The sequence below is a fragment of the Ruditapes philippinarum genome, unplaced genomic scaffold (assembly GCF_026571515.1).
Source record: "Ruditapes philippinarum isolate M1 unplaced genomic scaffold, ASM2657151v2 ctg5707_1_1_1_1, whole genome shotgun sequence".
NCBI lineage: Eukaryota > Metazoa > Mollusca > Bivalvia > Venerida > Veneridae > Ruditapes > Ruditapes philippinarum.
This window is the reverse complement of record NW_026856250.1, coordinates 30,968-53,976: the sequence shown is the minus strand read 5'-3', so window position 1 is coordinate 53,976 and position 23,009 is coordinate 30,968. Positions and strand designations below refer to the sequence as shown.

Here is a 23,009-nt window from a genome sequence, read left to right as displayed (position 1 = left end):
TTGGTTAAGTTTTTACGTATAAGAGTGGATTAGAACTTCACACACACACATAAGAGTAATAGGAAGTTACTGTCCGAGCACATAGATATTTGACAAAATTATTTCCCTTTTTGAAGTTAGAAAATTCTGCATTATCCATCACTGTGGATAGTCAAGCACAATGTCCTGTCAACAGTGTTTAAATGTTTATAGCTAAAGTCCGTCTGAAAATTACACTTCATTAATATCGATTTTCAATTTTATTCCGAGTATATTTCTTTAGTATCATTTTTTCTGTATTGAATATCCCGATTAATCAGTTTTGACTTTTCTATTTTTATTCTTTATTGTTTGACTTTTGGACCTCAGTGGAGCTTCTTTAAGTGAACTTTTTGCTGTTTATGTTAGAATGATAATTTTAAACACTAAGCAAGTATAGATATATCTTGCTGTAAATTTATATGTACTAGTATATACTGTATCTACATAGACAGTATAACATAATTTTTAATCATAACATGTTATACACCATAGATGTAAATATGAATTTTAGCTCGCCTCACCTGTCACAAAGTGACATGGTGAGCTATTGTGATCGCTTTTTGTCCGGCGTCCGTCCGACGTAAATTTTTACTTTAAACGACATCTCCTCATAAACCGCTAAGCCAGTTTCATTAAAACTTCACAAGAATGTTCCTTTGGTAGTCAACTTTAAAAATTCTTCAAAAAATTTAATTCCATACAGAACTCTGGTTGCCATGGCAACCGAAAGAAAAAAACATAAAACATTTTCTTATAGAAATATTGAAAGAGATAGAGCTTAAATATTTGGCATAAAACATTGTCTAGTCAGTGTCTACCAAGTTTGTTCAAATAAATTCCCAGGGGTCAAAAATATGGGAGGGGGGGAGTCATTGATTTTCCTTATACATACCAGTTCTAAGCTGCCCCTTGGGAATATACACAAGTTTTCAGCTGTTCCTCAGGGATATATACCCAGTTCTCAGCTATCCCTTGGGGATATATACCAGTTCTCAGCTGTCCCATGGGGATATATACGAGTTCTCAGCTGCCCCTTGGGGATATATACCAGTTCTCAGCTGTTCCTCAGGGATATATACCCAGTTCTCAGCTGTCCCTTGGGGATATATACCAGTTCTCAGCTGTCCCTTGGGGATATATACCAGTTCTCAGCTGTCCCTTGGGGATATATATCAGTTCTCAGCTGTTCCTCAGGGATATATACCAGTTCTCAGCTGCCCCTTGGGGATATATACCAGTTCTCGGCTGTCCCTTGGTGATATATACCAGTTCTTAGCTTTCCCTTAGGGATATATACCAGTTCTCAGCTGCCCCTTGGTGATATATACCAGTTCTCAGCTGCCCCTTGGGGATATATACCAGTTCACAGGTGTCCCTTAGGGATATATACCACTTCACAGGTGTCCCACGAGGATACAAACAAGTTCTCAGCTACCCCTGGGATAAGTTCTCGGCATAAGTCAGTTCTCAGGGATATATACCTGTTCTTGACTGCCCCTAGGGGGATATATGTATATAGAGATTCTGGGTTACCCCCAGTGTGTGGAATGTATTCCAGTCTTCATCATAAGTCAGTTCTCAGTTGCCCCTCAGGGATATATACAAGTCTCAGCTATACCTGAGGGATATATACCAGCTCTCGGATGCCAATATGCTCTCTCACACAGACAGCCATGTTTTATAAGTTTATATACTATCAGATGTTTATTTTCATAGATAATTTCTGTAACGGTTGAATTAGAATTTTTTAATTAAACAATTTGTCAAATTTTAGTACCAAGATATGGTCATATTATAGGCATGAGTTATATTTCTGCTGATGTCAGCATAATTATGATATGTTAGTTTACATGTATTGTAAAACATATGTTACATGAAATTACCCAAACTGTATGTTGAAATCTTGTTTTTTAAAATGCATCCAGGGTAACCCATGCATACTCGTTGTGTATACACTTCATTTGTGATGAATGTAGTTCAGTCAAATCTGTATGTATGGGTTCGGACGTTTTATGCTTTCAGACAGTAATGATATAACTACATCTTATTAAAGGTATGTCAGCTTTTTTTTGCTTGCTGATGTTTAGTATATACCAAGATTAAGATATGTTATATATAAACATATTTTACACATGTCTGTTTGTTACATGAAATTCTGATTGAATGTATATAGTACATAATATTACATGTTAAAGGAACTCCACTGATAATTCTTGACATGCCGGGACTCGAAATATTTTTTGGAGATTATTACTCCATTTGATGTACATCTATTCTAATAACCTATATGCAAAATTTCAGATCATTAGCTCGCTCCCTTTTTCCAAAATTATTATTATAATAGTGAAAAATGACCCAAAAATGACCATTGTGTTGACATTTTGCTACACTAATCATTTTTTCTTTGCAAACTCATTTTTTTTGCCATGTGATAAGAATATCACATGTTCAATATCTATTATTACAACATTATAAAACACATATTTGCCCTTTTTTACAAAATGAAATAAAATAAAAATATATTCATTTCTGAGGCGTAATGTGCCTTTAAACTTTAAATGTATATGATAGGGTAAATTCATTTATATATTATCATAGTTAACATAATTATGATAACACGAAAATCATGTAATGAATTGTTTACATGAAAATTATGTTATGAATTGTTTACTAGGTATTTGAATTTATGTGTATTTTATGCTTATTTTTGTAACCCTCATGATGTCAAAACTATATTGGCCATGTTTATGCTTAAACAATTCTATATGAAGTTAAGATAAGTTCATGCTGGAATATGTTATGTCAATTGTACATATGCTTATATATTAAACATGACTGTTCATTGAAAACATTATTCAGTATATGTTATTTTGTTAGTATCAATAAAAACATTGTCTAAGCTTTTTGAAACAATGCTATTCACTTGATATGGAACTTTGTTTTTTTATTAGAAATAAATGGTTTTGTTGAAGAATTGAAAGTGTATAAATTCAAGCCTTGGTTGACTTACATTTTGTATGATAATATAAAATATAACTCGTATAATAAATAACAGTATGTATTTTATAAGGTTAAACAATTTAAATTCAGAATGGATACACCAGATCCATCTACATTGAATTTATCCAACAATGGTGACATGTATATCAGTATAGAGAAATGTCAACAAAAAGTAGGCAATATATAAAATTTGATCTGGTCATAGAAGGTTTATGAAGCATTATTATTCTGCTGGTTTTGTTATTATTGAAATACTTTAAATAATAAAATATACCTTTTTGATAGGTTCTGATAGCATGTATGTGTGACTTTTCATAATAAAGAATTGTACAAAATTGATTAGTATATTATTTGTTTTCCCCTCTCTACAGACCTAGTTATGCTCCCCGAAAAATTTCGGGGGAGCATATATTCGGCGCATTGTCCGTCTGTCCGTCCCTCTCTCCATCCGTTGTCTTGTCCGGAGCAAAACTTAAATACCCTTGGAGATAATTTGTTTAAACTTCATACAGTGGTAAAGGGCATTGAGGGGAGTACAGTGTGAAAGAACCATAGCTCTATTTTGCTCGGTTTTTGAATTATCTCCCCTAACTCTAAAACTATAAGAGATATCAACATGAAAAGTTGTAGGTAGATATATCTCAATGGGTTGATATGCAGTGCACAAGAACTTGAACTCTGCCTTGCCAAATTTTGTAGTAATTGCCCTTTGTTCATTTTTACACTTTGAAGTTGTCCCGGACATAACTCGGAAACCATAAGAGATATCATGTAGCTGTGTTTATTTTATGATATTTCGATGTTCACAGACACATAAATACCTTAAAGCATATTATTTAGATATTAATTACTTTATTATAATATTAATAAGTGAGACACTGAAATATTGCACATTATATATTGTCCATTTAAACAAAACATCTTGTTAAGGCGATAAAACAAGAAAATATGCAATACACGGATTGACAAGAGAGACTAATATTGTAATTATATCAATCTACTCAACAGAATTTATTTCTCTTTGATAAATTGAACATTTAGTTTGTCTAAACATAACTCATTTCGGAAAGCTGTCATATTTAGGGGAGACAAATCACAGTGTCATATGAATCCTCTTTACAACGATACTTTCCCTTTAGTCTGTTCATCAAAATTAATATAGATTTGTTAAAGTAAGTTTTAAGTCTCAAATATGGACGGCTGGTATTTCAGATTTCAGGTGGAAATAAAAGATAGGAAACAGTTCCCTGACTGTAACTACAATGTACTGATTTTGTTTTCCTGTCGTCTCATTCTTTTTAGGGGTTAAGTAAGACCTCACAATCGGCTGAAATGACCTTATTGGAAACACTTTTTTGAGCTGAAAATCCTTAAAAATTATATTACAATATGGTGTACCTATAAAAAATATCTTAGTTTGTTAGTGCAGTGAAACCTAAAAAACACAGAACCTCTGAAATTCAAAAATTATGAAATGCGAACAATTTGCAGGGTCCAGAAATTCTATATAATTCATACCACTGAATTTGAAGACTTCTGTAAAGTTGAAATTATTTATATAAAACAATCACCTACCATATCCGGAAATTGAAAAAAGATCTGATTATCATACTTGTGATAACAAAACCTGCAAAATGTTAATATCTTCAAATTAGCTTAGACCATATATCTTGATCCCTATTAGCACCTCAATATGTTAAGCATGTCAAACCCTTGATTTATGTATGGAATCAAGAAACTGAGAAGTATTATAGGGGTAATTGATGCCAGCACTATTAAGTGTTGAAAATTGAGTACCGCTCAAGCCGGTGCTAGGGGCGTCAGTGATGTTGCACTTTACATTATCCCTCATGTACGGACTCCATCAAACCAAGTCTGCAGTTCTGATTAATGCTTTCGAGGGATCACTTTGTTTCAAGATTTATATGCTTCACAACGGCGAGTGTCAATTGCTGTGTGGCAGCTGTAAAAAGTTGCCCCGTTCTTCACTTCAGTGTTGTTATATTTTTTCTGGTCCTTCGGGATCATTGATGCCAGCACTATTAAATGTTGAGAATTAAGTACAGCTCAAACCCGTGCTAGAGGGCGTGAGGGTAGTCTCACATTACATTATCCCTCACCTCATGTACAGACTCAATCAAACCGAGTCTGCGCTTCTCTTTAAATTTTGTTGTGATTAATGCTTCCGATGGATCACTTTGTTTCCAGATTTTTATAAGAATTCCGAAAACTTCCCTCAAATTCTTCAAAGTCCCAAAGGTAAGATCGAAATATATATTAAGAAAAATTTAAAATAAATGTCTAAGAATCAGATAAATATACCATAAATCCTGCCTTAAAAGTTGACTTTGACAGCACACTGAAAAAATATGATCGTTAAACACCGGGAAAAAACTATAAAAGGGCCAAACAGTTGGTAAATGCCTACTTTTCAGTTATACAGAGACCAGTGAAGAGATTAAAAGTTGAATTAAAATCTTAATTATACCCCCACAAACGATGGTTAGGGATATATATCGTAGTCAGCTTGTCGGTCGATCTGTCTCTTTTAATGCACTCAATAGTTTGGACATGTTAACAGATTTGTCCTTTCCCAAAACCTGTGTTTTGTATTTTTAACACAGCTTAACAATACAAAAAACTAGATACATTGTTTTCTTACTCACAATTGGGTAATGTTTTCAAAAATAATTTCACTAACATGTAGATTAAGTTTAGATTAAACATCAAACATATTCCTGCTAAAGATGGAGAAATCGACATTATAGATCTGAGTAGAAGCTATCCTTACTGCAGGTTGTAACAACTAAACAACCATAGCCAGAAGCATAGGTGGTCTTTTGTTGACCAGCGCCCTCAACCTTGGTCTTCTTAGTGATCAGAAGCAGATTTATGCCATGACATACAAGGAAGAGCGAGAACAATATGAAGGTCACTATGTACCCTTCCTTTCCAGTTACTGCCTCTGATTGGCCGTCTCGCCTAGCCAATCGCAACGTTTCTGCCGTTTCATAACTTAACATTAGATATAATCAAGGAAAAATATGCTTTAAAATGATCTGTAAGACGATAATACAAAAACAACAGCTTAAATGTTTTAGTGTGACAAAATTTTATTGTATTTATAGCTTAAATGTAGTTTCGGACGATCAATTAGATCTCCTAAATAATTTCAAATGCGTATTATGTCAATGATGAATAAAATAATTATTGTCTTTACCAGTTTTTCTTCTCAACTCTACTCTTTCAATTTTCATTTTGAAATGTATGGCAAAGTATACATTACAGTGAAAAATATAAGGGGTGTTTAATGTTAACCACGATATTTTGATATAAGATACTTACAAGTAAAGACACTTAAACTAAGTTGACGATATACTATTTGTGTCATATGTCAAATATGTCATTTGTTTTAAATATTTGTTTCACGAAGTATTTTGATTTGTAGAGTTAATATTTAACACATGCTACTTAAAACTGTTAATTTATGCGACATATTACGAGTCCAATTTTCCAACAAGGACACTGCAGACATCATACAGAAGAAAGAACAAGAGAAAAGAAAAGTAGCGAATTTGATATCAGTTATGTCAGTTGCATTATGGTGATATATTAATACATTAGTCACATCAATGTGTTCAATCATGAGAGAAGTCTTTGTATTCCTATACCTGACCGGCTTTGAAACTCCAAGTGGAACAGAAGATTTGTAATAAGATGCGTAGAACAAGGTTAGCTTTTAAAAAAGCTAGTAGCGACTCGCTTCGTAATTTCTCTCAAAGGGTGTGTTTAAATGTTAAAATGACAGTTATGTTAGCTGAAGAGACTTCAGCGAACATCAAAATAAAAGTGACATATAAAGTTATGGAAGCCAGTTCTCTCATTTTAACAAAGAGGAATATGAGTATATATGAAGATGCATGTAAACAGATAGAATGAAGTCCCTATGTCTATGCACATTTACTATATGGCCTGTTGACCTTGACCAGAAAAAAATTAGATAAGTAGAATTCATAAAGATGTCTCTTTATACGAAGTTAAGTTGTAATATGTTATTTAGTATTGGAATGAGTGACAGACACAAGTCCTAAAGTAAACACAAGTTGTCAATCAATTCAGCCAGAAAAGCCGGGATCCTATTAAAAAAATAGGCTATTAAAAATAGGATCCCGGAAATTGACCAGTTCAAGAATATAGTTTTCAGAAAAGCCGGGATCGTATTAAAATATAAAGAGATCCCAGGAATTGGCCAGTTCAAGAATATTGTTTTCAGAAAAGCTGGGATCTTATTAAAACATATAGGGATCCCGGGATTTGACCAATTCAAGAATATAGTCTTTGATTTTTCCAATTAATTAGGCATATAATTATAAGTATTGTGATTTTGTTAATAAATAGCTCTAAATATATCTATATCCTAAGATAAATTAATTTAACGTTCATTACATACAATAAAAAACTTAACGTTTAATGGCCTTTCATTACGACAATAATCAACACAAATATTGTTTATTAGTTTTTTCCTCTATATCTTATACGATCCCGGATCGCGGGCGTCCCGGATCCCGGCCAGTAAATACATACACTAAATACCGGAAAGGATGAAATGACCGGAAAAAAGGAAAAAGAAAAAAATGCACAGAACCAGATGTCGTTTATGTTAATTAACCAAACGAAAACTTACTACAGAGAAAACAGGACTGGTGAAATCGCTAAATCAAAAGTCAGTGTAAATATGATTTATTGAAAAAAATCCATGAAAACAAACATTTTAATCATCATTATATCTTTGCGCTCAAAACAATACTTGCTGCTTTTTAAATATGGCGTGAAAATTGAAGGTTTTTTGACGCTATGTAAGATCAAATTTGATTGGCTAAATAATTTTGGATCCTAGCCCTGATAGATAAATTTTGTAAAAAGCTGGAAGCCAAGCTTCGATTAAATTTTTGGATAGATTCGGAGTTTTAGGTTGTTTCTAAGTAAAATCCTAACGTAATACCGGCTCGCCGTGGCGAGCCGGCACAAGTAGTGGTTTTCATACATGTTTACATATTCATTGTCAACACCACGCACAATTCATGTTATAATAACAAAAATGTTACTTAAAGAAAATATAAAAAAGTTATAAAATTGTTTTATCGTTTTATCGTTCAGAACGTTTGAAAACAAATATTGTATCACGCTTAATTTGTACATGCAGCCTTTTTTCAATTCTATTCTTATACATTGGTTTTTCGCATTCTTTTTTAAAACTATAATATGTACCTTACTTTCACGTTAATGTTCAATATTCATTGATATATTTTATAAGTTTAAGTTTATAAGTGTATTATATTTATTTCCTTGAATAAACGTTTCTCTTTATTCTTTAATTGAGGATTTTAGAGAGAAAAAAGTGTACCACCATTCACAAAGCGTGTGTTCAAGTAAGTGATAATAAAATACTTTAAGCTTTATTTTTTTACTGTTTAGGCGGATAACTCTTTCAGCCATATTGCATAACATTTGTCACAAATTACTTCTATGACATGTTTTAATCTCCCTTTAAACATTAATGCAGCGGTTTAGTATTTTATTTCAATATTTTTTTTATAATAAATGACTGAAATGTATACTATGCTCAATTTTATTTATTGCAGATTTATTGTTGTCGAAATTTTTGAAATTCTGACTGAAATTGTCTAATTTGTCTAACATTGTTTGTTCACAAAGCTGTATTCTCCAATACTGGACAAAACAACTTTTTTTTTCTTAAAACAGCTTTCAATTTTTCTCAATGACACGATGTATACATAATATAGTTACCTGTAATCTGGAGAAATTCTTTTTTGTGTTTATTTAGAGTATTTTAATCTTAATTTGAAAAAGATATATACTGTTAAGCATTATAAATAGTTAATAACCTTATTTTTTTGTTTAAACATTTTGCAGACTGAATCACATCCAATATATCGAATAGTCCAATAAAATCAAAAGCATTTCTTTAGCCACCGACGTTCTATCTTCTTCAGAAGAAAATGAAGTTATAGGATAACAAATGACGTAACGTCCGTTTAACTACACGCTGCACGGAATGTGACGGTAACGCAGAAATGAAACATTTATCAAATGGAAACAGATCATTTCAATTTAATATTTTTTCATGAATTCAGCTATATACAATACAGTATACATAAAATATGGATCTACAAATGCGGTACAAAATTTATAAAAGAACACATTTGTATGAGAGCAAACACTAGCACTACATGTATATCGGCCCTATAATATGCTTGACAGATGTTATGCAAAGCAATACAATGTACACAATTTTAGCATTCATACAAATACGTACGAGATAAGTTGTTAAACATATGAATCCGGTACGATTCTTTTAAAAAGCGTTATACATTATCGGAGATGATCTACATAGGCATAAATTAAAACTCGTTTAGACAATAATTCCTTTCATAAAAAGTGTGTATCGACATAAGTACAAAATAAAGGATAGGAGAAAGTGTTGATATCAAACCTATGTCTGTTCATGTGTTGTGTTTATATAGTTGTTGCTTCGTTAACTATTTACATTTATCAACTGTGATATGATATATAGCGACTTTTGTAGAACAATAACAATTACTATTAACCAGGTAGTTCTTTCCAGGAATATTAGTACTTCTTTATATATTTCTTTCAATAATAAAACTGTAATTAGTACATCTACTTCTATTGTGCACATATGGAGGACTTTTTCTGTAAAATATTTAACATTAGAATTAATAAGAATGTCTTAATAAAGATATTTCGGTCTTTTAAATGCAACCAAAGCTTTACTTTCATGAAGCTTTTAAATAAAGAAAATTTGTTTGAATGTGTACTAAGTTAATCCCAATATTGTTTACTGATATTGCCAATATTAGATAAAAATGTGCTATATTCAACAACAAAGTGAATAACACTGTCGTTAGTACACTTTGCATCATATCGTATTAGACATGAAACCTCCCTAAGTGTATTATCAATAGTATTGATAGAGTAGTTTCTTTCTTTAAATATGTTAAAGTATGTACGTTAATTATATAAGTCATCATTGAAAGTATCATGGCCCGAAATGTTCCGACGATAACGTTTCCCTTGACAATTCGGAATACCATTTCTACAAAACACTATGTGACAGGATGAGTATTCTAAATAATGTTGATTATCTGTCTCTTTAATATGTATATCAGTGTGTATTATATTGTTTTTGTCTAATGTAATATTTATATCTAAAAATTATACATGGGATCAAGAAATATCGCTGCAAATTTTTAAGATGGACATGATTTATTCAAACTATCAATAAAAGCAAGGAAAAGGCTGTATATACAAAATATGGTAAATAAAACGGAACCTCGGAGTTTAAGACAGTTTGCTTTAAAATCATTTTTGAATTTAACCAGAAAAAGTGAAGCATAAGAGGGTGCCATGGAACTTCACTTTGCTGTGAGAGGTTTACAAATTTCTTTACGTGAACGTTTTTTAGGGGAATTTCTCTCAAGAAAATTGTTATTCTGTATTTCTGATTCTTTTGATTTACTTTTCGTAAACTTATTGTTTTTTATTTTTTATGTTATGAAAAGTTTAAAAGTATTGAAATGCAGAAATATGTAAATTATCTATGAGCCAGACTGCTGACACGTTGATTGCAATTTACAGGTCTGACGCATTTATATTTATATACGTCTCATGTATGACAACATTATAATTATCATTAATTTTAATCTAAGACATTTATTTAAAGTTTTCTTATCTTATTATCTATTTGACTTAAAGAAAGGAATTAACATGCCGATGGCTTTTGACAACTAGCGTGTTAATCAGTCTTAATCGAACCATTTTGATTTGTCAAATCGATAAGTTCATAATTGATAAAATATAGTTTCATTGGTCAATATTTTCTTTTTGTATTGGTTAATTATTGAAACCTTAGGCACCGCAGTTTTCTGGGTTGCAATTTAATGTGTATATACGATATCGTATATTGTTGTTTTCAACCGGTTGGAATTATTGTTAAAAAGATGGAAAAAACACTACAATAATAGAATAAAAAAGGGAAAATGGACTTACTGAGTTTGTAATATACTTATGACCAAAATGATGAAAATTCGGACCTAAATAACTATTACACTTTGACAGAGTAATTATACAACACAGAGTAAATACGGCGCAGAAATGTATAATTAAGTAAAGAATATCATGGAGACGAAACCTCCCCTCAACCTCCCGAGTACCCACCCGACGAACCCCCACACCACACAATGTCTACAAGCTTAAACTTTCTCTGTATGTGGAATGTTCGTATTTAAAGATGTAACACCTAAATGTACAAGATAATGTTCTCCCACCCCAGAGGTTATATTTTTGGCAATAAAATCCTTTGGATATAGTTCACTATACCGTTTATGTTATTTGAAGGTTATGAAAGCCAGGACTACGTACATCTTTCGACAAAAATGTCGAGTTCATCCAACATATATTACTGTTTCCCTTACTTAATCCACCAATGAATTTAAAAATATTATTATGTATGGAAGATAAAGTGTCATTATTAAATTTAGTATAATACTGGGAATTATTATGTTGTCTATAAACCTCTGCCACTTATTCTCCCTTATTCATTCATTATCACTATGATAGTACTTTATTTATCGGTCTTTTTATCACCAGTCATTTATCGACCTTTTTTATCACCATGCTTTCATTGCAGGGTAAACTTTTTAATGATAAGAGTTCAGGTTTTTTAAGACAATTGCAATTAATCATTTTTGCCCACATAACGTTAACTGAAAAATGACACTTGATCAAAAACCAACAAAGTTGAATAGCAAAACATATGATCTTTTTATCAAATGACATGAAACTACTTACATCAATAACCGTTCACGTTTTAAATAGAACAAAATTAATATCTTATTTTAATAATTATAGCGTAGTAATTTTCTGAAATGAAAATAGCTATGTGATAGATAGAGCATCGAAACGCGAGGCTATCTGATCTGTACGAGGAGGCCTAGCCCTTGAGTATTAATCATATTGCAGAGTGTTTTTATGTACTTTCTCTTTTGTATCAGTCAACCATAAAACACGTTCCATATCGTTACAATATGTAACCAAGGAGAAAAATAACCAATGAACGAGAATCTGAATATGATATCGTTTTCCCCTTCTTTAGCGTCACAATAAGCAAATCCCAGCAAACATAGTGCGGGTAACAAATACCTGTACTCCAGTTAACGCACGGTGCATGTATGTGTATCCGATTTAACTCGGACACATTTTCTACAGAAAGGTCCCCAAACTATGATACAATAACTTATAATGCTGCCATATTTGCAAAATAGCCCCAAACACTTTACTCTGAAAAATCTTATTGTTAGATAAGATATAATTCAATTGTTTGTATGACGATTTTAAGACTTTGGGGACATTCTACATCATAAAACAACGCTTCATTTATAAATCATACACCAACGCTTCATTTATAAAGCGTGCATTAAGATTTTTTTTTTATCTCAATCCGAGGATGTCAAGTTAGGCAACCTACATTATAGTGGGGATCATTTCAAGATGAACGATAAGCACTCTAAATATTTAGTAATTAATGTAAGTTTAAATAATGTTAAACATTTCATTGAACATGAACAGTGATATTAAAGATACAAAACAATTAAATTGATTGACAGAAATGACTTTCTTATTGGAAATTGTCAGCGGAAATATTCATATCTGCCTTGAGAATATCCCAATGTTTTTAAATACAATGATTAGTTAATAAAGTTAAGCGAATTGAATGGGTTTTATGAATTCTATTTTAAGACTACATCTGTTCAGTATGTCAGCCTTAACCTATAGTATATTTGGTTGAAAAATCTTTACAATTTATTTTTGTCGTTTTGTAAGGATGTCCATATCGGTTACAATGTACCACATATTTATTGCTATCTGAGCTGGCATAAGAAGTTTAGATATCTTTTTTAGATAATACTCTTAAACTATCTCCGCATTGAAATTTAGGTTGTATACCATAGTTTAACAATAATGGCCAGGTTTCCGAAGATGTTAAGATTAAGTACATTTGGTATTGCTACTAGTACAGTTTTTTTCCCCAACTTTTATTTGTACTGAATTCACAGTGATATAGTGCTAAGTATGGCTCATTGTTATCGAAATAACGCAGGTACGAATACTCGTATATCTTTCATTTCGTAACTTAGCGACATTTTTATTATAAAAGAATAGACCTTTCTTTTATCACTTGAGTGGTTTCCTTCAAGGTCCGATCAGTTGCAAGAAAGGAAATGTTCAGAAAAAAATAAATTTTGCAAGTGTATGAATCCACTAGGATATAACATTATCGCTGATGATAAAGTTACCGAAAAATGCAATTCAGGACACGTTAGCCTTGAAATGCGACTTGTTCATAAAATTACAAATTCAAAAGGAATATTTTGATTTTTTAAGATCAGAGCTTTATTAATCTCCTGCCGGTTTAAGCGGAAGGGACTTAAAGTTTGCCCTCCGTCTGTCTGCTGTCAGTCCTACAGTACGTCCGTTCGCAAAGAGTAATCCATTGATAAAACAAAGTGCTGAAAATATAATTATGAAGCTTTATATATGCGTAGATGGCAATATGGAAATTATGCACGTCCCTTTTCTTTATATTTTGAAAACTATGTTTGCTATGGAAAAAAATAGACTTAGAATAAAGCACATAGATAAATCAAAATGTAATGAATTTTTGTTTATGAAACTTGATATATTGAAAGATGACAGTGTGGAAATTATGCACATTAGTTTAAGCTCGACTATAGGTAGTATATACCGAGAGCTCTCCTACTTAACCCGCACCAAATCTTTTGGACTTATATTTAACTTATTTTTAAGATATTTACTTCAATATCCAAATATTGAAATATTACAAAAAAGTTATTTTTCTCAACCACCTCATATGTGACATGTTTCCCAATCAAGACAACTTTTCAGAAAAAAAAACGACTTGAACTAAGAATTTTCATGAAGATATGTTGTTCTTATATAATTTCTTTAGTACTTAATGTATTTACTTCTAAATTAAAATAAATGATTTTTATCATCACCAGCATTATTTGTGGCACGGTTCATAATTTCAGCACATATATTACTATTATGTTCATCCTTGAACTTGTAATGAATAAATGTTATTTGCTTTATATATTCTTTTCAATCTCTTCTCACTTCAAATAAATGTTACTTGTTATCAATGAAATCATGTAGGGGAAGATTTAATACTCTATATTGACTATTACCAGAATTATATCAAACTTGAACTTAGAATTTTTTAATTTTTTGAAATTATTTTCCCTCAAACTTTCTCATTTTATAAAGGATTTATTTCAATCTGTCACATTTTGATACTTTGACAAGGTTTAATAATCTAGCGTCAATTCCATGCCTGAAATAACCTTCCAATTAAACCTTGAATTTTCCTTATATACTCTATATCTTGTCTCCAAATATCAACCAAATGTTCATTATCAACACTTTCATTATCTGTGATAAGATTTTAAAGTGTAGCTTCTGGGTTTCCATGATAATTTTCATTTTGAACTTGTTATTGGAAAATTGTTATATTTCTTTAAATTTCTTATTTGTTTCTAAGAATGGTATATTTTTGAACTTGTTTTCTTTTTACTTTTTTGTTACTATCAATGGTATGTACTTTAGATTATTGTTCTTTGTCATCATTTATATCACGTTTGACAATGCTTATAAATCAAGCATCTTTAATTCAAGAGTTTTCCCTCTTCTGTTTGAGAATTTGGTTTTAAAGGATGTTTTTTTCTGGGATGTTTAAAGATGTACCCTCAAAGTGTCTTACTGTCCAACCCTTTAAATTGTTTCATGGGATCGCTTTTGAATAACTTGGATTTTTTCCAACACATTTACTTAAATAGTGCAAATTTGAGACATAAGTTATACATATTTATCCTGAGAAAATTCGCTCTTTTTATTAACTGTTGTCTACACATAATGTCCTTATTATGCAAGAAAACTTTACATTTACTATGATACAGACTAACTAAACACTCAAAAGATTACTGTTTATTCATGTCTTCCGCAATGATATAATTGAATGGACATGGTCCATCAGAATGTTGCTTTGAAACTTTGTATTGCTTGAACATTGCATGTTTATTTTGTTATTCTATCTACCGGTGCTTAATATCTGAATTGTGAAACAAGTAGGCAGCGTACATTAATGTTGATCATTTGAATTGTGAAACAAGTAGGCAGCCTACATTAATGTGAAACAAGTAGGCAGCCTACATTAATGTGAAACAAGTAGGCAGCCTACATTAATGTGAAACAAGTAGGTAGCCTACATTAATGTGAAACAAGTAGGCAGCCTACATTAATGTGAAACAAGTAGGCAGCCTAATGTGAAACAAGTAGGCAGCCTACATTAATGTGAAACAAGTAGGCAGCCTACATTAATGTGAAACAAGTAGGCAGCCTACATTAATGTGAAACAAGTAGGTAGCCTACATTAATGTGAAACAAGTAGGCAGCCTACATTAATGTGAAACAAGTAGGTAGCCTACATTAATGTGAAACAAGTAGGTAGCCTACATTAATGTGAAACAAGTAGGCAGCCTACATTAATGTGAAACAAGTAGGCACCCTACATTAATGTGAAACAAGTAGGCAGCCTACATTAATGTGAAACAAGTAGGTAGCCTACATTAATGTGAAACAAGTAGGCAGCCTATATTAATGTGAAACAAGTAGGTAGCCTACATTAATGTGAAACAAGTAGGCAGCCTACATTAATGTGAAACAAGTAGGTAGCCTACATTAATGTGAAACAAGTAGGCAGCCTACATTAATGTTGATCATTTCAAGATCCATAGTTACCACCTGTGTATGGTATTTAAAAACGAGTAAGGTCCACTCAAATTGACTATTTATGGTTTCCTGGTAAATGAGGTCGTCGGCTTGCATTGTAAGTGAAAGCTATACCAACTTTAATAAAATTATGAAAAAAAGGGAAACAACTTTGGAGTAATTTGGAAAAGAAAATCAATGAAGATGATTGTCATGCTCATTAAAAAGCTGATAAACTCTCTCTGGTGTAGAAACACCTTTGTTAAAGATTCATGGCTGTCATTAATATGATTGTAGGTGACCAAAATACACTTTCATATAGAAGTGATGGAAACACACATTTAATACGAGATTATATACAAATGCCAGCAATGGAAATGTTGGAAATGTTTTCCTTATATAAATATATAATTTTTTATTCCTTACAGCTGAAGATCTGGAGTACTGGTTCTTGACCCATTTCTAAAAAAGGAACATTTTGAAGAAATGTTTTACGAATAACATAGCTGAGAGATTTTCTGCTATTGAATTAATCTCAAACAACTGCAGCAGATGCTATAGAAATATGCTACATTTGTCAAACACGTCCTGAAACAAATACATGTATATTTTAAAATTGTATCTTAGATCTTGTTTAATACTGAGAAAACAATAATATTCAAAGTTGTTTTGCTGTTTTTAACCTGTCGCTTTTCGCCTTACTGTAGATATGTCTGAGCTGTGAAAGATGTTCAGAAATTTATTTTCTGCCGTATGAGTTACTGCAATTATAATAATAAGAAAAATTGAAATCGTAAATTCAGAAAGTTTTAATCTAGAGCAAAACGTACATTATCGGTCTGTGTTTGGACAACCTGTATTTATGTGTATTATTTCAAGATACCTTTAAACCACAGCATATATTTAGTTATTACTGTAATTTAACAGTTATTAACATTTCCTGAAACATGCATATAGATATGCTAAGTTATTTAATGATAAGAAAAAGTACATAAACAAATCCTGTTTTGAAATTTCGCCGAAAGTTAAATTCTTACCTATCTTAAAAAGGTCCAAGAAATTTTAAGGGTTTGAATTGATAGATATAGTTTGATGAAATAAATCATCGACTTTTTCTTTATTAAGACTTCTTCTACGTTTCTGCATTCAAATACATTTTATCAACCTAATTGACTAACGAGTGGTTGTGTAAGCGGATAATTATAAAGTGATTTAATACATTAAAATATCTCATGTAGAAAACACCATACCTTATGTTCCATTGTAGTACAAAAAAAAACATGTTCACATTATCATATGGGCGTCCGTGGCCGAGTGGTTAAGGTCGTTGACTTCAAACCACTTGCCCCTCACCGCTGTGGGTTCGAATCCCGACAGGGACTTTGGATTATTTCATGTGAGGAAGCTATCCAGCTAGGTTACGGAACGTCGGTGGTTCTACTCAGGTGCCCGTTCGTGCCTGAAATAATGCACGGAAGGGCACCTGAGGTCTTCCTCCACCAGTAAAGCTAGAACGTCGCGATATGACCTATACTGTGTTGATGTGACGTAAAACCCAAAACAAACAAACAAACAAAACATTATCATATCAAATTATGTAATAGAAATGCTTACATCTTATATACATTTTCTTTCCTTGGGCAAGGTTGCACGCTTCTGTATTTGTAAGCAAAGTCTTTTTTAACTCATTTTATCATCTTAACTCGCTTTTTTATTTTAAAAAACAATATACAATCAAGAAAAATCCAATGTGCATACATATTAATTTATAAGTTGGGGGATCTATAAATCACATGTTTGATTTGATTTGATTTTTATATGAATAAGCAATAATATATTGATAACTTCTTTTCTGGTACTAAAATGTAGCCAACACCTTATAGGCTTAAGTTTTTAAACTGTTTATGATGTTATTTTGGTTTAAAATTTTGCGTGTTTAACCAAATACTTTTTATGTCTTAACTGTTCAAATTACAAGCGTTTTGTAAAATTTGTAAACATATGAAATTTGAAACGTAGTCACGTATTTGCTATTTTTAATGGTAAGGTAAACATTCCATTTCCCTTTGATAACTTTATAAGCAGGTGTCTTCTTAAAGTTGTTTTGCGTGTTTACATCTACAAACTTCCAAAACGAAACCTCAGATTTTTTAACCGGGCAGTGGATATTGAATTTCAAGACACTTTCTCTAGTTCAAGCCTGTAATATAGCTATATAAACCATTTATCATATAATTGTGGCTACATATTTTTTGTCTAATTAGATCGGTCCTTCTTTCAATTTTGTTTTGGGTAAATTGAGTTTATGATCTTTGAAATAGATAACAATGAGTTAACGTTTAAAATCAATAGAAATATAACTGAAAACTGAGATATGTGACCCCACATTTTACGTTTTAAATGGAATCTTTTTTGTTATCATATCTTACGACAAGTAGCAATTAGTTAAATCATTACTTGACATTCCAAAAAAAAATATCACTTTTACTATGCCAAATATATGTGTAGGTAACATGTTTTTGTAAGCATCTTTTCATGTTACTAAAAGACAGGAAAGTTTCTGTCAGAATAATCACAGTTTTACTGTACATAGTTTTTTTTTACAACGAGTCAGCGATACACTGAAGTGTATCATATTTCAATGTACAGTTTCATTTATAAACCTGTTGCTGGGAGTGTAAAATTTATCTACATGTTTAAATGTCAGATCGTTTATGCTAGCAAATATGCGCGTTTAGAGAGAGATTTTACATTAGTTAGGAGACACACGCTTATAGTGTGAGGGGTTATTTTTTTTATTGGGAAGAGAATTTTGTTGTTTTGAAGAGAATTTAGTTGTTTTGAAGTCAGTTTTGTTGGTTTGTTGAAGTGGTTGAATATAATTGTGGTGATCTTAATTGATCAGGGTTTATTGGTTGTAATTAGTTGTTTTTGGTTGTTGTGTTATATCTGTTTGTGACGATATAATTGGTTGATATTGGTTGAATGTTTGGTATTGTCAAGATTATATTAGTTGCTGCTTTGTTTTGAGGATATATGTAAATATTGGGTGCTTTAGTTTAAGTTGTTTTCTGATGCTGATTAGATTGTGTGAAGTTAATATTGTTGTATGAATGTTTGTGGTTTATACCGTATCTTAGAGTTGTAAAAATATTCATTTTTTGTGTTCTTCATTTTGTGGTGATTTTATTGTTGTTTGATCATAAGTTGTTTAGAGCTTGGGCTCGCCAGGGGTCTTGTTTCGTATAAAAGACGTATACGTGAAAAGATATTTCATATAAGTGGCTGATAAATGATGTGTGTTTGTTTTGGGTGTAAATAATGATCAGAGTTCTTTGTTTTGGGTGTAAATAATAATCAGAGTTAGTTGTTTACATGTATATAATTGATTTGAGATAGAAAAGGATAAAAATACCTAAAAAAAGATAGTGTTAACTAAACAATTACATGCTAGTTTTCCAACTGAGAATATTTCACTTTTATGTCAGGCGGTGCTGCCCAGCCTCCATATCTTGGAAATTGGTTCTAGTATTTATTACTAAATCTTTTCTTAGATTAAATAACATCAAGGCAGACATTTTCTCCTGACAATTTGGGGGCTCGTCCGGGATATTCTCTTTAAGTTGGAATTTTTTCCTGGCAAATATTGTTTGTTAAATTTTGATAATTTTTTTGTTAAACCTTAAATTATTTACGACCTGTTGGTAAAATACTGCAGTGTAAAAGCTGTAGGCGAAAATCGATAAACGTGTGTCGTAGTGTTATACAAGTAAACTCTCTGTACAATAGAGTTTAAATAGAGAGTTATATGTAGAGAAGCGGTGACGGTCTGTGTTTAAAAGTTTATGTAAACTGAAGAAGTTATTGCATTTTAGCAGGAGAGCACCCTTTGTTGAATACTGTTTATACAGTGATAGAATTAAGTGGTTTTTGGGAGACATTTGTTTCGATAGTTTGAATCATTGTGTTAATAAGTTTATATCGATGATAAAGATATAACTTATAATTTTGTTGAGGTTAATATAAACATCAGTAGTTGATTAAAGTTTATAACCGGTGTTCAGTGGGTGATTATTCATAAAAGTGTATGTAATAGTTGAATAGATAGTTTTTTGCTGCCGGTGCTCAGTTGGTTGTTTCTAAAAGTTTACATAGTTGTTAAACACTACAGGAAGATTATTATCAGTTCCCTGTTGTTACTGTTAATACAAGTTCATTGCCGGTGCCCGGTAGGTGCCATGCTATATAGAGATTATAGTTGGAAAGACAATTGTGGGATGCTACAGGGGTACACCATTTTGTTGAGTAATAAGCATTTACTTAACGGGTTTCGTAAAGTTGAATATTTTATTTGAATAGTAATCCATATTAAAGCAATTATGGATTATGAGAAAATGGGTATCATTGGGAGAGAGGCTTGGGTTGAAGGACGGGGATTTTACGTGATTATGTTCAAAAGAAAGAATCAGAATATCTTGATAGAGAAGAGAGAAATATTAGACGTGAAGAAGATAAACGGCGATTTGAGGCCGAGCGTAAAGCAAAAGAAGCTGAGCGTGAAGTCGAACGTCTAGAAAAAGAAGCTGAACGTGAGGAAGAGAGACGGTGTTTTGAGGGCAGAGAGCGTCTTGAAAAAGAAGCCGAACGTGAGGAAAAGAAACGTTTATTTCAAGCTGAAGTAGAGATGAAAATGAAAGAGCAAGAAATAGAATTAATGAAGTTAAAAATCGAGGCTGGGGATCGCCTTGATACCCCACTAGCACCCGGTTTGAGGCCAAGATTGCCTAAATTTTGAAGAGTCAAAAGATGACATAGATGCTTATATAGAGCGTTTTGAAAGGTTCTCCATTAGTCAAGGATGGAAAGAAGATACATGGGCAATAAGCTTAAGTTCTTTATTAACGGGGAAAGGTCTTGAAGTTTACACTAGTATGCCTCCTGAGCAAGCATCAAGATTATCAAGAATTAAAAAACAGCAGTTTTGAAAAGATACCAATTAACAGAAGACGGTTTTCAGAACGAAATTTAGAGAGAGTAAGCCGGAACAAGGAGAGACTGTAAACCAATTTATGGCTCGCTTAGATAGGTACTTTAGCAGATGGACAGAAATGGCTGACGCTGCGGATACAATAGATAAATTGAAAGATCTTATTATTAGAGAACAATTTGTCAAAGTTTGTTCGACAGAGCTAGCTCTTTTTTCTTAAGGAACGAAAGCCAAAGGATCGTAGAGATGTCATCTCTTTGGCTGAACAATACTTAGAGGCTCATGGCGGTACAATTACAAATAGTAAAAGCTCAAAAGTTGCCAATTTTTTCAAATAAATCACCAATACGCCTTAATCAAGGTAATCTATTAAAACCAATACAGCACTATCACAGAGAAAATAGAAAAGTTACATGCTTCATATGTAATAGAGAGGGGCATGTGGCCAGAGATTGTCGAGATCAGACTAAGAAAAAGATTATGGGGCTTGCTGCAATGTCATAATGGAGAGCAAAATAGAAATTACTTTAAAAACAAATCGGGTTTGTGATTCTTTCACCAAGGAACTGGCGTAGTAGGGCCTGGAGAAAATAGACGTGATTGGAGATCAGATTGATAAGAAAGTATCGGGGTTATGTATGTCAATTTCTCCAACAAAGTTCTTATGATGGTTTAGTATTAAAGAGGGGAAACTTAAATTAGCCAATGGTAATTCTGTGCCTGTCATTACAAGTAGCTGTACAATTGAATCATTAGAAGGTGAACGTCAATTGGATCTGAAACTAGGATATGTTGGTAATCAAGAGGTGAAAGTTCTTAGAGACACTGGTTGCGAGTTAGCAGTAGTTAGAAAGAAGTTAGTGGAAGAAGATCAAATGCTGAATAAAAATTGTGTCATGATAGCAATAGATGGTCGGGCCAGGTTGGTACCTATGGCAAAAATAGACATTGATACACCTTATTATAAGGGTAAAATAGAAGCTATGGTTTTAGAGTCAGCAATTTGTGACTTAGTCTTGGGCAATATTCAGGGTGTACTTGATAAGCCAAATGAGAAGTGGGTTAGCCGAGAAAGTAACAAACATAGCTGCTGTTGTTACTAGAGCACAGGCCGAAAAAGAGAAGAAAGCAATGAAACCTCTTAAAGTTCCAAAGGTCGAAGATAATGAAATTACGGTAGATGTTCTTAAGAAAGAACAATCAAATGACAATACGTTACAGCGTTTGTGGCAGTATGCTAAGGAAAATAAGATCATGAAAAAAAAAGCGGTAAAAATTTTAGATATGAAGTAGAAAAAAGATGTGTTGTATAGAATATTTGAGACGGTGAAAGGTGATTTGAAGTCTGAAACAAGACAAATAGTTGTTCCTTAGTAAATACCACAAAAGAGTTATGTCATTAGCTCATGAATCTATAGTGGGTGGGCATTTGTCTGTACGCAAGACGTTAGACAGGATACAGTCTAGTTTTCACTGGCCAGGTATTTCTAGTGATATAACTAGATTTTTGCCGTTCCTGTGACATTTGTCAGAAGACGGTGCCCAGGGGTAGACTTCAGAAAGCTCCTTTAGGTGAAATGCCTATTATTGATACTCCGTTCCAGAGAATTGCGGTTGATTTGATAGGGCCAATAACGCCTGTATCGGAAAAGGGAAATAGGTACATATTAACTGTAGTTGATTATGCTACACGTTATCCAGAAAGCTGTTGCTTTACCAAGAATTGAGACTGAAAATATAGCTGAAGCATTGTTAGATATTTTTGCAAGAGTAGGTTTCCCATCGGAAATACTTAGTGGATAGGGGAAGTCAGTTCACGTCACAACTTATGGAAGAAGTTTGTAGGCTAGTATCACTAAAACAGTTGTTTACGACCCTTACAATCCAAAATGTAATTGGTCTTTGTTGAGAGAATGAATGGTATTTTAAAAAGCATGTTGAAGAAAATGTGCCAAGACCGACCTAAGGATTGGGATAGATATTTGTCTGCGGTTCTCTTTGCATACAGAGAAGTCCCTCAGTCAAGTACAGGGTTCTCACCATTTGAGCTCTATAATGGCAAGACTGTAAGAGGTCCCATGCAAAGCACTAAAAGAATTATGGACAGAGACGG

At 32.4% G+C, this 23,009-nt stretch overlaps 1 protein-coding gene across 1 annotated transcript; it reads left to right on the top strand.

The window, feature by feature from the left end:
• Nucleotides 1-3,112: 3,112 nt before the first annotated feature.
• Nucleotides 3,113-22,699, top strand: LOC132745962 (uncharacterized abhydrolase domain-containing protein DDB_G0269086-like). The gene is made up of 5 exons (XM_060734996.1): nt 3,113-3,193; nt 20,369-20,555; nt 21,581-21,818; nt 21,928-22,165; nt 22,598-22,699. Exons 1-5 carry the CDS (start codon nt 3,113-3,115, stop codon nt 22,697-22,699), a joined length of 846 nt encoding a protein of 281 aa, XP_060590979.1.
• Nucleotides 22,700-23,009: the final 310 nt, after the last annotated feature.

Bases quoted from the DNA above. Each gene is read 5' to 3' on its own strand.
- LOC132745962 (XM_060734996.1), top strand. From the start codon at position 3,113: ATGGATACACCAGATCCATCTACATTGAATTTATCCAACAATGGTGAC. The intron at 20,556-21,580 runs GTGAGGAAAAGA...TTAGTATTAAAG, and splicing joins TCTTGAAAAAGAAGCCGAAC to AGGGGAAACTTAAATTAGCC. The intron at 22,166-22,597 runs GTAAAAATTTTA...CACGTTATCCAG, and splicing joins AGATCATGAAAAAAAAAGCG to AAAGCTGTTGCTTTACCAAG.